Source organism: Globicephala melas, chromosome 4 (genome assembly GCF_963455315.2).
Source record: "Globicephala melas chromosome 4, mGloMel1.2, whole genome shotgun sequence".
NCBI lineage: Eukaryota > Metazoa > Chordata > Mammalia > Artiodactyla > Delphinidae > Globicephala > Globicephala melas.
In genome coordinates this window covers 104,333,737-104,351,182 of record NC_083317.1, presented here as the reverse complement: position 1 = coordinate 104,351,182, position 17,446 = coordinate 104,333,737, and the positions used below count along the sequence as shown (strand labels likewise).

Here is a 17,446-nt window from a genome sequence, read left to right as displayed (position 1 = left end):
CAGCAGAGGCCACAACAGTGAGAGGCCTGCGTACTGCAAAAAAAGAAAAAAAGAAAAAGAAGTACTACAAACCTCAAGCAGGATAAATACAAACACACAAACACACACACACACATACACACACACACAGACATCTAGGAATGTTCATAACCAAGTTTCTGGGAAAACGAAACAAAACAAAAAGGAAAATCCTAAAAGCAGCCAGACTATCTGCCCAAATTACCTTCAAAGAAGCAACAATTAAACAGCAACTTAGAAACAGAAACAGTGGCAGCCGGAAGACACTGCAATAACATCTTCAAAATGCTGAAAGAAAATAACTGCCAAACAACAATGTATTCCAAATATTGAGCCAAAATAAAGACATTTAAGACAAACGAAAGTTGAGAGAATTTGTTGCCAGCAGACCTGTGCTTTTTTAAAAAAAAAGAAGTCTAAAAAGAGCTCTTCAGGCAGAAGGAACATTATCTCTGATAGAAGACCATACAAATGTGGAAGAATGAAAAATGCTAGAAACTAAACAAATAAATAATGACTATATGAAACTATAAAAATGGCTGTTTGGGGACTGTAAAAAGCTAGTAGTAACCAACCTACTTTTCAGAAATGTTCATTGTTTTTTAAGAAGCGAAAAAGGATCATCTTAACTAGGAATATTCCATTTCCTTCCACATTAGGAGCCTTACAGCATCACGTGCTAACCCCGACCCTTCTACTCACTGAAGAATAAGGCATGTGATGGGCCCTTGAGGGATTATTTAAAGCATTAGTCACTGTTTAGAAGCCAATGTCACAAAAGGAAATAGCAACATGCTAAGGGTAATGCTGCTGTGTTACAGGGCTCCACCCATTGTCTCACTGTGTGTACATTATCCCAATAAGTTGCCCCAACAACCCCACCAGGTAGGTGTTTTTCTCCCTATTGTATAGAAGTTCAGAAAAGTTCATGAAATTGCCCCAAATTGCACAGTTAGAAAGTGACGGGGGCTGGATTTTAACCCAGTACTGCAAACAAAGCCCATGGTCTTTCCACTCTACCAGGCCAGAGGCTAGAAAGGCTCCAGCCAGTAAACTAATGTGAGTGCACATAATAGTTAAAAGAGAAGATCTAAATGTGCGTAGCACACATGTAGAATATTCTTCAAAATAAGAGTGAGAAGATGGAAGGTTGGATGGATGGATGGATGGATGGAGTCAGACACAAAAGCCCCTGCCTCAGCAGTAGATGGTTAATCCACTGACAGATTCAATGTTTACATAATAAATCAAGCAAAAATGCTGAAACTTAGAGGAAATTCTCTGTTCAAAAGCTGCAGCAACATGGTTGGACCTAGGGATTATCATACTAAGTGAAGTAAGTCAAACAGAGAAAGACAAATATCATTTGATATCACTGATATGTGGAATCTAAAAAAAAATGAAACAAATGAACTTATGTACAAAACAGAAATCGACTCACTGACATAGAAAACAAACTTATGGTTACCAAGGGGGAAAGGGGAGCAGGAATCAATTAGGAGTTTGGGATTAAAATATACATACTACTATATATAAAATAGATAACCAGGGACTTCCCTGGTGGCGCAGTGGTTAAGAATCCTCCTGCCAATGCAGGGGACACGGGTTCGATCCCTGGTCCGGGAAGATCCCACATGTCGCAGAGCAACTAAGCCTGTGCACCACAACTACTGAGTCTGCGCTCTAGAGCCCATGAGCCACAACTACTGAGCCCATGAGCCACAATTACTGAAGACCCCGTGCTTAGAGCCCGTGCTCCGCAACAAGAGAAGCCACCGCAATGAGAAGCATGCACACCACAAAGAAGAGTAGCCCCCGCTCGCCGCAACTAGAGAAAGCCCGCGCACAGCAATGAAGACCCAACGCAGCCAAAAGTAAATTAATTAATTAATTTAAAAAAATAGATAACCAACAGGACCTACTGTATAGCACAGGGAACTATACCCAGTATCTTATAATAACATATACTGGAAAAGAAACTAAAAAAGAATATATATATATATATATATATGTCTCTGAATCACCTTGCTGTACACCTGAAACTAACACAACATTGTAAATCAACTATTTTTCAATAAAAATTAAAAAAAAAAAGCTGTCAGAATGTGCCCAGCAGCTCTCTTAGCAGTTCACTTCACCTGCCATTAGGTGATCTTTCAGAATACAAATAAAACAAAGCAAAAAATAAATAAATAAAGCTGCAATATATTTGCATGTTAAATAATTCAAACAGTACAGAGGATATTAAATAAAAAGCAGGTTTTCCCACTACTTCAAAGATTCAATCTCCTTCTCCAGAGGAAATGGTCATTGATTTTCTATGCTCTTAGGAGTGTAGATCTATGTTGATACTGTACCTATATCTATGTGTATGTGTATATATATATATATATATATACATTTTTCCTTGCACAAATGGAAGCATATTACACACTGTTGTGAACCTTGATTTTTCACATGACTTTTCACATAATGAAGATTGTTTCTAACACACGTATAAATCTAATTCAATCTTTTTAATAGCTACATTGAAAAGTTCATTGAAAAGATGAATTAGGCTTTATTGAAACAATTCTCTATTAATGGGCATTTAGAATGTTTCGAGTCTTTTGATATTAAAAATAATACTTTTAATGGAAATCAGTCTTTATGTATACGTGCAAATAGTTTACAGGATAAATACTTGGAAGTGGAATTGCTGAGCAAAAGTATACATATATTTTTTATTTTAATAGCTATTGCCAACTAACCCTCCAAGTATATTGCACTGGATTATACTCCCTCCAACAGAATATTGAAACCTATTTCCACATACCCATAAGTCATCAAACTTTCTAGTTTTGCAAATTATAGGTTAAAAATCATATCTCGTAATTTTAATTTGCATTTCTTTAATTTTGAGTGCAGCCGAGTATTTGTCATATGTTTCTAAGTAATTTGTATTTTTCTTTCTTTAAACTGTCTATTCATAACCTTTGCCCATTTTTTATTGGATTGTTGGCTTTTTTTTTTTTTTTTTTTTTTTTTTGCGGTAGGCGGGCCTCTCATTGTGTGGCCTCTCCCATTGCGGAGCACAGGCTCCAGACGCGCAGGCTCAGCGGCCATGGCTCACGGGCCCAGCTGCTCCACGGCACGTGGTATCTTCCCGGACTGGGGCACAAACCCACGTCCCCTGCATCGGCAGGCGGACTCTCAACCACTGTGCCACCAGGGAAGCCCACTTTTTTCTTTTTAATATTCATATTCATATACTAAGGAGATCAGCCCTTGATCTGTCATACGCCGTTGCAAATTTTATTTTTGAGGTTATCATTTGTCTTTAAATGTTATCTATGGTATCTTTTTCTCGTAGAGATGTTTGTTCTTTATATAGTCAAATTCATCATTTCTTTTCTTTTTAATGTCTAAGCATCAGGTGATAGCATAAGGCATGACGCTGCAATGCCCAGGAGCTGTATCATTTTTGTTTGTTTAACTGTCTCAAGATGCAGAAAAGTTTGCAACAATATCCATAAAAATCTTTATTCTGGAGCATCAGTAAGCAATAACAACACCTTTCCTGGAATCTTTTCTTGAAGACCACTGTTAATACTTTTGAGGTTCTTCAAGACAGCATGATAACATATGAATGTTGCCTGTAGAAACAGTGCTATGAATATTTAGGACTCTCCTTCCCCCCCATTGGGAAGTTGCCACTTAACATTTAAAAGAGTGCAAAGAGTCAATTGTGGAAGAAACTGGTGAGTGTGTGCCTTAATCCAAAAATAATAACTGCACCTCTCTTTGTATAGTGATATCTCATAGCGATGACACTCTACCACTGTACAAAAGTCTTACCTGGTCATTATATAATCTGATTCATATGACAAGGCTAGACAATCAGGGATTACCATCTCCATTTTGCAGATATGAAAATTAGGAAAGGCAGTGGCTTGTCTAAGCTTACATGGTAAGTCGCAGAAGGGGCCTAGAACCTAAGTCTTTTGATCATAGATGCAAAGTTACTTTAGACTCTACCGTAGCCTCTCTGGCTCAGCTCACTACTCTTCTCCCTGCTGCTGAAACACCTCACCACCAAAGAAGAAATTGCTCCATGGAACCAGCCTCATCAGCATGTCATGTTTGAGGTTGGTATATGCAGCAAGGAACATAAGGCTCTGCCTCTTAGCCAACAGGTCACCTTTTTTTTTTTTGCGGTACGCGGGCCTCTCACTGTTGTGGCCTCTCCCGCTGCGGAGCACAGGCTCCGGACGCGCAGGCTCAGCGGCCATGGCTCACGGGCCCAGCCGCTCCGCGGCATGTGGGATCTTCCCGGACGGGGCACGAACCCGCGTCCCCTGTATCGGCAGGCGGACTCTCAACCACTGCGCCACCAGGGAAGCCCAGGTCACCTTTTAAGAGCAGAGCTGTACTGGACCCCACACTGTCAGATGGCTTGCGAACACCAGCTGATTTATGCTCAAATTCAGTAGCCCCTATAGAATAGAACTGCAGGAAATCTGACAGTAGAGTCCTTGCTATATTGTGAAGGACGCTAGTGTTTACAATACCTACCTACAGATTCACATTTACAGTTTCAACTGATCACAAGTCTCTTTGGAATCTCACTTCTTCCAAGAATGGGCTGCCACTCTAAATTATGGCACCAGAGATACAGTCCCAAGTCTATTGTTCAGAGCCTATGACTATGAACATGTCTACTCATGGAGAAGAATAATGATGAAAGCAGGTAGCCTGAGCTACTACTGATATTTAGTACTATTGCAGGTATCCAGCACTACTGATAATTTGGATGGTATAACTTCTTTTAGTTTGGGGAAGCGAGGCGCCATCCTGTGTACTGTAGGATGTTTAGCAACATGTTGCATCAATTCTCTACCCACTAGATGCCAGTAACAACCCCCTTACCCCATTATGATAACCCAAAATTTCTCCAGACATTACCAAATGTCCCCTGGGGAACAAGATTGCCTCCAGTTGAGAAACTCTGATACAGAGCCTTAATACGTTCTGCCAAATTCCTGAAAAGATCTTTGATTCCCAGTGATGGATCTATTAGGTGAGATCTCAGGTTGGCCCACTGCTCAAACTGAAAGGGAAAGGAATGACTAATAGAAAAACTACCTGAATATACTAAACTACAATTAAAGTTTGCAAACAACTATCAAGTTATCTGCTTAGAAAGGGTGTCTTTACTTATCAACGTTTTGGGCAGAATAAGGACTTCAGATGAAGAGGATTAAGTTGATCGTATTCTTCAATTCATGACATCACAGGTCCCTTCTTTTATATGTGTGTATACTTATATTTATATATTTTATTTATCTCCATTCCTTATTCTCATTCCCATCACTCCTCAATGGGATCTATCCTAATATGTTTAACATGTATCTTTTTGTTTGCAGGTGTCCTTGTGTAATGTGTACAATTTTGAATACATTCTTCTCATTAAAGTATATGGAAGTCCACAATCACTTACAATTCTGAAACCTCCCAGCTTTGGACACCAAAGGTTTATTTTTCTTAAGCTCACTTAGCAGCAAAATATGACTCATGGGATGTGAGGTTATTTGTAGCCTTCATCCACCTAATGTAACCATTCCTACATTTTGCTGCAGAAATATTGTGTTCAATCATGAGATGTTACCTTTTCACTTTCTAAAATCCAAATTTTTTTGTATTCCCAAACAAATCTGACTCCAAGAGGTTTAATTGTCTACCTCTAGTGTTATATACAGATCTTACCCTGTTTTTATCTTTATGTTTTTACCCAGTATTATGTTTCAAAGACCTACCCATATTGATGCATGTACATATAGTCCATTATTTCTAACTGCTGCAGAATACTCCATGAAGTGGATCCCTCACATTTCACCTACTCATTTACCCACTGGTGGGCAACTAGATTGCCTTCAACTCCCACCACTACGAACAGTGACTTAAAGAACACCTTCATATACAGGCTTTATGGACCTGTATAAGAATCTCTTTGGGATGTACATGCCAAGATAGAATGCTGGGTCATCAGGTATGCATATACTTAATCTGACCAAAGCTAGACGCCGGAATGCCCTCTAGTATAGCTGCATCAGTCTACTTGCATTATAGAAAAGATCCTAGAATCCTACATTTCACCAACATTTGTCAATATCCAATGTACTCATTTTTGCCAGTCTAAAAAGTACAAAGTGATAACTTATTCTTATTTTCTTTGGCATTTTATACCTTATTCTTATTTTCTTTGACATATTTCAGATTATAATATATCTGAGCATCCCATGATGCTGGTTAGCCTTTGGGGTTTCCTCTTTGTATACTGCCTGTTCCTAAGTTCTGCCCATTTTCACTGGGGTTTCTTTTTCTTGCTGACTTGTAGGAGTTCCTTGTATACTCTCCTATTGGTTTTAGACATTGCAAAATATCTTCTCCCAGTCTGTCAGCTATCTGTTAACTTTGTCGATGGTTAACAGGAAATTATACTACAGAAATTCTTAATTTTTATATAATCAAATTTACGAATATTTCACTTATGGCTTGGGGCTTTGATGTTTTTAAGAAGTCCTTCCCACTCTTGAGTGACAAAGATAGCCTCCTACATTTTCTTCTACTATTGTAATAACTTTACTTTTCACATTTAGTCTTTAACCTACTTCCAAGTGGCTTCACTTCTGTATGTTGTTTTAGGTTGGAGTCCAGTTTTATTTTTCACCTTACAGTGAGAATTTTCTAGTAAACAATCCATGCTTCCCTGATCGTCCTGGGTGCTATTGTATCTTTATACTAAATATGCATATATATGAATCTGTCTGTAATTTTCTATTTTGTTTCAAAGGTCCATTTGGCTGTCCTTTTGCCAAACACTATTTTTCTTATTATTGCTCTGAACTATGTCTTTATATCTGGTCGGGTTACTCCCCCATCTTTATTATTCCTTTGCAAGCTTAACTTAGATATTCATGGGCTTTTATTCTCATATATTTTAGAGTAGGCTTATTATTAAGTTCTTCAGAAAAGTTATTTGTAATTTGTATTGCAATTGCATTGAATATGTGAATTAACTAGAAGAGACTTGAGCTATTTACATCTCAAGATCTTCCACCCAAGGGTATGTGTTTCCCATTTAAATTAAATCACTCTATGTTCTCGATTAAATTTTCTCCAAAGACGATTTTATGTTTCTACTAACCCATGTAATAATCACAACAAACCTATGGTACTTTTATTATCATCATTTTCCAGACGAGGAAACTGAGCCCACAGAGATAAGTAACTTGCCCAAGAACACACAGCAAGTAACTAACAGAACCTGGATTCAAATAGTTTAGAGTCCATATTCTTAACCACTGTACTGCCTCTCCATCTACAGGCAGTTGCTTTATAGTTTGGCTGCTACTGTGAATGGTATTTTCTTTTTATTACTGTCTATTTATTATCTGGTATATTATTTGTTATTATATTTTCTAATTCGTTGTTGCAGATGTAGAGAAATTTGGTTGATTTTTGAAAGTAGGTATTTGTATCCAGTGAAGACGCTGAATTCTCTTATTAGTTCTAGTATTTGATCTGTTGTTTCTGTTGTTAATAGTGACACTTTTGTCTTTTATGTTCTGGTTTTTAAATCTCTCATTTCTTTTTCTTTCCTTACAGCATTGGCCAAGACTGCCAGTACAATGCTAGATATCATGTAGTAGTAATCATGGGCAAAGAATGTCTCTTATAGAAAAGTAATGTTATCCCAGAAGAAGGCTGTTGTTCTATCTTGGCTAAAGGATGTGCAGCACATCAGAGAACTTTCACAAAAGTATAGGCAAAAACTGTGTCTGGTGGCCAAGAATCCATTCTGAGCAGAGGCCCTATGCTCATTTATGCTGCAGAAATTACTTTTCCATAGGAGGTGGCCCTTCCAAGGGAGAAATAGCTCAGCTGTGATAAACTTGACTTCATCTGACTTCAGTACATTTAACTCCATCCTAAACTCCTATGGCAACAACACAGCTCAGCACCTGTCATTTGCTTCACACAGTCTGCTAGATGCAATTGTTTCTGACGATGCATTGCTCTCTATTCCCAAGGGGTAATTCACAGACTGCAGCATTGGAAGGAGCTTTGGAGATCAACTATTGCTCCCATTTTACACAGATCTACAAGTCCCTATGGTGGGTACCTCATCACCCTTGAGCAGATGATCTGCTAGGGGGACTGATGCCAACAACAGAGAGAGTTTGAATCAGACAAGGGGTTAACACAGCTTTCTCCTTTCTCCTAGTTGGCTTCATCACTCCATCTTCAGTAAAGTTTGGCCCTGCCGAGTGTTCATGGTAACATCCCAAGGCTTACCTCATCCTTCCCGACTTCAACAGGGACCTAGAGGAAGCACCCTCTCTTCTCTCCTGTATTCCAAAAGGCTTATCCCTATCCAAGTTTAGTGCATCTGCACAAAGGTGGGCACTGGCAGCTCCATTGTGAAGTCCTGGGACTTTAGTGCAGTCAGATCCATCAGAGATGCTGAGTGGGTGACCAAACACACCCCTCCCTTTCACACATACCCAGGGTGACTAATGCTCGTGGTACAAATGAGTGAACTGAAAAGTCCCACAGGAACCTCAAACCCAACACATCCAAAGTGGAACTTCTCAGTGTCTCCTCCAAACTCACTCCCCTCTCACAGTAACCCCTGTGCAGGAACTGGAACAACCTCCATTCAGCCATTCTCAGCACCTTCCTATCCCTCTCACCTGAGGAGTTACCAAGTCTTGGTCCCTCCCCACCCTAAGTATCCCTCTTGCCCACCCTCCATTCTGAATAGGGCCTTGGCCACGCCCTCCCACTCCTGACCCCTGGTATCCATCCTCCATACTACTGCTGAAAGATCTTCCCATCATGCAAATCCAACCATGTCTCCTGCCTAAAACCCTAGAAGGCTCCCCACCACCCTCACCAGAATGTACACTCCTTAGCACGGCATCTACTACCCTCACGGCACAGCCCCATCACCCTCGCCAACCTCACACCCTGTATAGGACCGCTAGATCGCCACCTCCCTCTACCTTCCTTGACTGTACTTCCGATCCCTGTTCCCTCAACCTAGAACCTGCATCCCATCCCACTGGAAGCGGTCTAATGCCTACTCACCCTTCAACATTCAGGTCGCAGCCCCCTGCTTCTGGGAGCTTTTGCTGCCCCCTCACCCCTGTTGCTCCTGCTGACGTGCCCTCTCTCTGGCCTCTCCTGCCAAGACCTTGCACATCCATCCCACTAAATTGTAACGATTCTCTCCTGGACACTGTAAAAAAACTGGATTCTCTAGGAGAGTAGTTACTGCATAGCCAGTCTGATTTTCATCCCTTTCCGTGTTTAAGAGGGTACCCAGGAACAAAACACATTGAGTCAGATTTCGTGTGGGAGTGCCCCCAAAGTGATCTGTTCACTGCTGGGTGCCCCGCACCTGGCACACCGTGGACTATCTGAATAAAGGAATGATAAATGAATGATTTGCCCACCCCCCTCCAGAACCAGGCCGGAGGTCAGGGCTCATCCTGGATATAGATGGAGAGCGGGTAGCCCTACTCGGCGCTCCGTCGGGAGGGGGCGCTGCAGGGAGGCGGGGCCAGGGGTGGGTACCTGGGGGCGGGGGCCGTCCGAGGGTGAGGGCCAGGGGTCGGGCTTGCCCGGGGACCCCGCGCCGCGACTCTGCGCGAATTTCTCTTTCGTTTTGGGCCAGGCCGGAGGCGGCGGGGCCGTCCCGGAACGACTGCGGCCGGGCGCACTGGGAGTTAATCCGAAAGCGCCGCAAGCCCCGCGGGCCAGACTCCACGTGTCACCGAGAAGCTGATGTAGAGAGGAGACAGAGAGAGAAAGAAAGCAAGAGACCAGAGTCCCGGGAAAGTCCTGCCGCGCCTCGGGCAATTATAAAAATGTGACCCCCCGGGTCGGCCTTCCAGCCACCACCCTCACCTGCCGCGTGCACCCGTCTGCGTCCAGCTGCCCGCTCGGTTCGGTGTCCCCGCAGCGCCGCTCAGCATGTGCCCGCCTCGCAGTAAGTAACCAGCCCGAGACTAGCGCTCGGCGCTGGGGTGGGGAGGGGCGGCGGCCGGGAAGAGGAGGCAGAAACTTGGGACAGGCTCCGCGGAGCCTGGAAAGCAGTCAGCAAACTTCGGGCAGAGGAGAACGAAAGGAGGAAAGGCATTGCGGACTTACCCTGCGCTCGATAGGATATCGTCTCTTTTAACCTTGAAAGAGCCCTGTGAGCTAAGTATTATGCCCACTTCACTGATGAGAAACGGAGGCCCCACGGGATGGTTTCTTGCCCAGGGTCCTAGGCTACAGCTCTAAGAGGGCAGATCCCAGCCGGCTTCAAAGCGAGGCTTTGTCACCCCACTGCTTACAAAATACTGGGTCGCTTCACCACCTGGCCTCACTTTCCCTCCTCCTGAAATGGAGACTTTCTCTGGGTGAACTCTGTCCACACCCCTATCTGAACTCACAAGGTGGCCGTGACAGCGAGTAGGTTTCTAACGCTAGCACAGAGCGCTGTCTTGCAAGAACCCGATTCATCTTTCAGTTGTTGAAGGAAGACTGGAAACGGGTGGAGGGAGGCAGGTGCCCAGAAGAAGTGGATGGGTGGAGATGGCCAGAAGAGATGGAAGATGGAGGTAGGCCAGCTCATCCTGCCCCTCCGTTCCCTTTCAGGACTCCTCCTTGTGGCCACCCTGGTCCTCCTCCACCACCTGGACCACTTTAGTTTGGCCAGGAGCCTACCCGCCACCACAGCGGGCCCCGGAATGTTCCAGTGCCTCAACCACTCCCAAAACCTGCTGAGAGCCGTCAGCAACACCCTTGAGAAGGTGAGCTTTTCAATGTCCTGGTTCCCACTTAGCAGCCTCTGTAGTGAAGGGGCATCTCCGAACCCCTGGTCACCTGAAGGAACTGCAGGAAAATTGTGGAAGTTAATCAGGAGTTGTCAAGAGAAGAAGAGGGGCCTTCCCTGGTGGCGCAGTGGTTAAGAGTCCGCCTGCCGATGCAGGGGACGCGGGTTTGTGCCACGGTCCGGGAAGATCCCACATGCCGCAGAGTGGCTGGGTCCGTGAGCGATGGCCGCTGAGCCTGCGCGTCCAGAGCCTGTGCTCCGCAACGGGAGAGGCCCCAACAGTGAGAGGCCCGTGTACCCCCCCCCAAAAAAAAAAAAGAGAAGAAGAGGGAACTTTACACATGGCCCAACTATTAGCTAAAGAGTTGCAATGAAACTGTGTCTCCAGAGAAAGCAGGAGGGGTAATAAATTATAATGGCATTCGTTTGGGCTGTGTCTACACAGAGGAAAGTGGATACTTACAGTGTTCCTTGTAGCCTGCCAACAGAGATGGAATTGTGTCAGGCCCACACTGTTCCTCTGACATACTTATCAATCCAGGAAACCGCTATTAGGGGCGGCCTGTGTGCTCCAGGGCTTGCGAAGATGAATTAGCCTTGTGTCTAATGCTCCTCTCCAGCTTCCAGTCTGGTGACTCGGCTTGTTGCTAGAGCATCACATTTCAGGGAGCTCGTGACAGTGCATATCCAGGCTTCATTTTCTGGGGAGAGAGTTATCTAATTTTATTTACAGCTTCAGTCATCTTTTTAGCTTTCATATTTTAATGTAAAAAAAATTTTTTTTTCTTCCTTTAAAAGCACTCCAACATCTATTGCTTTTGCTGCAACGGCCTAAGACTGATGTTTTAAAAGATGTCCTTTCGCCTTCTTGCTCTCTAGTAAATCTTCCTTGAAGATTTCTAGCTTGTTGCTTTATGAATATCTTAAAGGAAGCTCAATGCCACGAGTCCTTCTTAAAGAACTCTTTTTTTCCCCTTCTAATCTTTCATAACTTGCTGCCAGTTTTTCCTTACAGTTCAATCCATCTTAATTAAAAAGGCAGCTCACCAAGTGAAAACTGCAGAGATAGGTGCTTTGATTCCTAAAGAAAGGTTCCATATGGGTAAAATTTAGGAGCTCCTATTTAAATAGATGCTTTATGTGAAAAAGCTGACTCTTCTACTCCCAGATGCAGCACCAAAGGTGAAAGATTGCCGAACTCAATTTGATTTTTTAATATGATTCCTGCATCAGTTTTGCCAGAACAAATCAGCTGGCTACTTGCAGAGAAAATAGAGGTGGCAAATGCATGTGACTCACAGGCCATATCTAGTCCACAGATCTGTAGAGTTTAGCCATGTCTTTTTTATTTCATTCTGATTTTTGAGTTTCATGCCACTGAAAAAGTAGACCTCCCATATAAGGATCCAAATTTCCAGCTTCTCCTGAAAAGATCTGAAAAACTATAGCAGTGGGCCCACATTTTCAAGTCTAATTTTTTTTGGCTCTATTTATTCATTTTTTTCATTCAACAAGTACTTATTGAGTGCCTACTGTATGCCAGGCACTATTTTATAGATTCTTGAAGGTCCTCTTTTTTAACCATGCAATAGTAATAGAGAGATAGTCGCCGTTTTCATTTTGGAATAAAGGAAAGCAATTATCACGGAAATAAAACTATTGTGTTATTTGGAGATTTTTTTTTCTCATTGAAGTATAATTGCAAATCTAACTTTCTAACCTGCTCGGGATAGCAGCTGCCTCGATCTGCTTGACCACCTCCAGGAACAGTGTATTCATTTTCTATTGCTGCTGTAACAGATTACCACAAATTTAGTGGCTTTAAACAACACAAATTTATTATCTTACAGCCCTGGAGTTCAGAAATCCAAAATGGGTCTCACTGGAGTAAAATTAAGGTGTCAACAGAGCTGTATCCCTTTCTGGAGACTCTAGGGGAGAATCCAATTTTGTTGCCTTTTCCAGCTTCTAAAAGCAGCCCACATTCCTTGGTGGCCCCCTTCCATCCTCAAAGCCAACAAATGAGACTTAATCATGCTGCATCACTCTGAACTTGACTCTCTTGCCTCTCTCTTCTGCTTATAAGGACCCAGTGATTACACTGGACCAACCCAGACACTCCAGGATAACCTCTCTATTTTAGAGTCAGCTGATTCGCAACCTTAAATTCATCTGTGACCTTAATTCGCCTTTGCTACGTAACATAACCTAGTCTGTGGTTCCAGGGATTGGGAGGTGGCTATCTTTGGCAGGGGCATTATTCTGCTTACCACAGACAGGAGTTTTACTACTTGTACCCCAGCATGTTCTGTACTCTCAAGCTTTGATTCATGGCTCACGCTGTTCCCTCAGCCTGAAATTCCCCCTCCTCTGTAGATGCCGCATCTCTGGGGAAGACTTTGCTTCCTTTCCACCCCCTTCCCAGAGCCTTCTGACCCTTCTCAGCCCTTCTCACTTGCCAGCATGTCTCCTGGTCATTTGGGCACTTGCCTGACTCCACAGCTGAACTTGGAATTCTGGGGACATAACATAGTCCCCTTCTTTGTCACCTTCCTTTGTACCTAGCACAGTGCCTGGCACACATCAGGCTTGTTAAATGGAACAATGATCTCGCTCTTCAATCAAAAAGTCATCGACTTCTCAATATCATAATTATAGTTAACATGCCTGTAAGATGACATGTGTGTGTGTGTGTGTGCGCACACGCGTGTGTGTACACCACATATTAAATCTCCGCTTGTCTTTAAGGTTGCATGTTTGTTATGTTCATCATGTAGTGACCTAACAGTCCCCCTTTAGAAGCTCTTCTTGAAAAAGATATTCATAAAACACAGCCATGCTGACAAAAGGAAAACAACGTTTTCACCAGAAGCAAGTGTCACAGCGTGGTGTAGAGGCTGATTAGCACAGCCTGTTGAAATGATTTATAGTGTTTTACGTAATGGAAAAACATATCATCCAGAGAAACGTGTCCTAAGCAAAAGGGGAGGAGGGATGGAGAGAGAGTGTAAATGATCTGTTTCCTTTTGTCTTATGAAGACCCTAAAATTCCCACAGATCAGAGGTGGAGGTCAAGGGCAGCCGGCTCTAGCTTTGGTGCCAGTGCCATGGGGAGCTGGGTGCCTTATTAATCTTGTAAACTGGGTTTCTCTTTATGTTTTACAGGCCAGACAAACCCTAGAATTTTACTCCTGCACTTCTGAAGAGATTGATCATGAAGATATCACCAAAGATAGAACCAGCACAGTGGAGGCCTGCTTACCACTGGAATTAGCCACGGTATAGAGGGGTTTCCTCCCAAAGTTTGTAATACAGTTAAGAGCTGTGCATCAGACCTCGTCTTCTTCCAAAAATGTGCATGTTTCTGGGGTCCATCACCATGGGACTTTAACAGGTCCCATTGTAGAAGTTCAATTTGGAAAAAAAATTTATAAAAACGTGGTTTTTCACAACAGTGTGAGATATACTTAACAGTACTGAACCGTACACTTAAAAATAGTTAAAATGGTAAATTTTACATGTATTTTTTACCACAGTAAAAAAAATAAAAGATGTTTGAGAACAAAAGTCAGAAAAATTTACATTAAGAATTAATAATTAATGTCTTTGATGTATTTTTTTTTTTTTGGCTCTAGAATGAGAGTTGCCTGGCTTCCAGAGAGACCTCTTTAATAACTGTAAGTCAGAAAATTGAAGGTTTTAGCTCATGTTATGAATTCATGTCATTGATATCTGATTATTTTTTCTTCTAGAATGGGAGTTGCCTGTCTTCCAGAAGGAGCTCTTTTATGACGGTAAGACACAAAATTCTTTCCTCAAATGCAACGGCAGGGGAAGGGGAGGTACGTTTTTAGCCCATCTCAGTAGTTCCTTCCCCTCTTTGTCGTATTATGCAGACCCTGTGCCTTAGCAGTATCTATGAGGACTTGAAGATGTACCACATGGAGTTCCAGGCCATGAACGCAAAGCTCCTGATGGATCCTAAGAGGCAGATCTTTGTGGATCAGGACATGCTGGCGGCTATTGCTGAGCTGATGCAGGTAAGGCCTTCTTCATGCTGAGACCGCCAGCCAGGGTCCCTGATGAAGGGGTATACCATCAGCCCTTCCTGGGTTGGGGGAGGCCTGAAATGCCCCCTTCTGAAGCCAGCTACATACTGGGGGAGACAGCCTTGGGGGCACCCTCTAGAGAGAGGGCAACGTAAGCAGGTCACATTAAGGAAAGCAGCCTCCTGCTTGTGGACCATGCGGTACGCACCAGGCTCTGGGCAAAGGTGCATACATTTCCTTATGCTGTCCCCTTGGCAACCACTTGGGGTCTGTGCAAATGAGGAGACCAATGCTTAGAGGGTTAGCCACTGGTCTGAGGTCACACAGCTTGGAAGCGGCAGAGGCAGGATTTAAACCCCCATCAAAGGGATTCCACTGCACTCATCTTCTCATGCATCTCTAAAGCCTCTGGGATGTACATGCAAGGGGCTGGCATGCATATCTGCAAATACTGCTAGAGAAGACAAGCGGGGCTGGTGCCTGGATATGATGCGTGCTGAACCAAAATGTGAATGAAAGAAAAGAATGACCTATCACCTGGGGACAGCCACAGTTACTCATAGACAAGAACATGCTTTGTAACTTTCTGAATCACCATAGCACATGATGCTAACATAAAACACAGAATTATCCACTTAAGAAAGAGCAGGGTGAGTGCCATGTTGGCCAGGGCATGGGATAAAAATACGGCATCAGAAATGATTGTCTGAAAAGAAATTTATTTCATTCACCCTTTTTTAATTTTTTTTTTGGGGGGGTACCAGATTACTGGTTTGAAAGGCAGTGAACACCGTGCAAGTATCAAAGAATGTTACCATCTAGAGAGTTGTAGATGATATTTCATTTTCAGGACCAAGAGTCGAATCAGTTCTACCAGTAATCAGACAACTATGCCCAGACCTTTTGTCCCTCTGTGCCTCAGTTTCTTCCTCTGTAAAATGGGATGACTTTACCCACCCTACCTTTCTTTTAGGCTTTTTGTGAGGAAGTACAAGCAAAATTGCTGATCATTGTGCAAATATATGGTCTTGCATTGTGTTATCAAATTAAAGGGCTCAAACTGTCAGGTTTATTTATCTCACACGAATAAGTGTCTTTAGTCAACAGGTCTGATACTGACTGAGAGTTTCCAATCAATAGCAACCCATCACCTCCCCGTTCTGAAAAGGATGCCGCTTCTTAATGTAACATATAAAAATTAATTACATATCACAGCAGATGTCATCTTAACAGAATTGTTCCTTGCTAAAATACAACTCCCACTGATGATTTTCTAAATAGCTCTCAGGGTCTTTTCAGAGCTCCCTGAAGATCCATGTGCCTGGATAATGAGCATTTCTTCTCTCAGGTTCTGCCTGCCCATCTGGCTGGGAGTAGATTTGATTTGGTTTAGGAGATGCAGTGAGGAAGTGGGTTGCAGGCTCTGAGACGTGTATTGGCTTCACCCATCTTTACGGATGAACGTTTTAATTTTGGAATACTGTCTATGTCATGCTCAATATTTATTCTCCTAGGCCCTGAATTCCCACAGCAAGATTGTGTCACAGAAACCCTCCCTGGAAGAACTGGATTTTTATAAGACTAAAGTCAAGCTCTGCATACTTCTTCATGCCTTCAGAATTCGTGTGGTGACCATCGACAGAATGATGAGCTATCTGAGTTCTTCCTAAAAAGCTGAGGTCTCTCCTAAAGTCATTTTTATAAATATTGGAACCAAAGAAATTGTAATAGGGCATGGGTTAAGAACTGGGGCGGGGGTGGCTTGACCTGTTCCTACTTAAGCTGGTACAGGAATTCTCATGCTTGTTTACATTAGTCATTACTCCAGATTTGCAGGATGTGACTGTTCTGTCCACATGATTCCTTTGATCAAGTCTATTTCATATTTACTAGGGATAAGTTATTTTTAAGTTTTCATGAGCAAATTGATGAGGGGAAATGTCCTCCCAGAACGTGTTTTTCTTTTTTTCCCTTTAATAGAAGAGCAAGAATTTATAAGCTATTTCAGTACCGAAGAGTTTGTAGGAACAAACACTCAAGCATAATTTATTTTAAAATATTTATTTATATAATTTTGTGTTCATGAAAGCATGTGAACTTATATTTATTTATGTTATATTTATTAAGATATTTATTGTCAAGTGAATTTGAGATATACCTTATGTTGTTTTAAAATAAAATGACTGAATTAAAGTCATTCTCATATTTTTCTAACGTGATTGGAATATTTGAGTGTTAAAATACACATCATGGGAAAACTGAAAACTCTGATGAAATTTGAACAAAGTCACCTTAGAAAGAATGCCATGATATTCTTACTCATTTCCTAGTTCCTTTAGTCTCACGTTTTAAAGGGAGCCTCATAAGGCTAGATCTGACTTAATACTGAGGCCATTGAGTGAGTGAGTTTTTGAGAATATACTTTATTACTTTTGTTCAACATCTGAATCTAAATATAAAATACATAAAAATGTTTTTCCCTATTAACCACAGCCCCATAACATACTGTGCA

At 42.4% G+C, this 17,446-nt stretch overlaps 1 protein-coding gene and 1 long non-coding RNA gene across 5 annotated transcripts in view; one reads left to right on the top strand and one right to left on the bottom strand.

Annotated features, from left to right (window-relative positions):
* Window positions 1-10,622, bottom strand: part of LOC115844886 (uncharacterized) — a 38,120-nt gene extending 27,498 nt beyond the window's left edge. For 3 of the 4 annotated variants that reach the window (XR_011377392.1, XR_011377393.1, XR_011377391.1), the window contains exon 1: window positions 10,216-10,622. This is a non-coding gene — a long non-coding RNA (uncharacterized lncRNA). Of the gene's footprint in view, window positions 1-9,972; window positions 10,135-10,215 lie in introns of those variants that run through there. The other variant, XR_009563619.2, reaches the window with a different exon arrangement.
* IL12A (interleukin 12A) lies at window positions 9,776-16,606 on the top strand. Its single transcript, XM_030842377.3, has 7 exons — window positions 9,776-10,054; window positions 10,708-10,862; window positions 14,051-14,164; window positions 14,521-14,562; window positions 14,638-14,679; window positions 14,782-14,925; window positions 16,449-16,606. The coding sequence occupies exons 1-7, from the start codon at window positions 10,039-10,041 to the stop codon at window positions 16,602-16,604; spliced, it is 669 nt and encodes a 222-aa protein (XP_030698237.1). The 5' UTR covers window positions 9,776-10,038; the 3' UTR covers window positions 16,605-16,606.
* The last annotated feature ends 840 nt before the right edge of the window (window positions 16,607-17,446 follow it).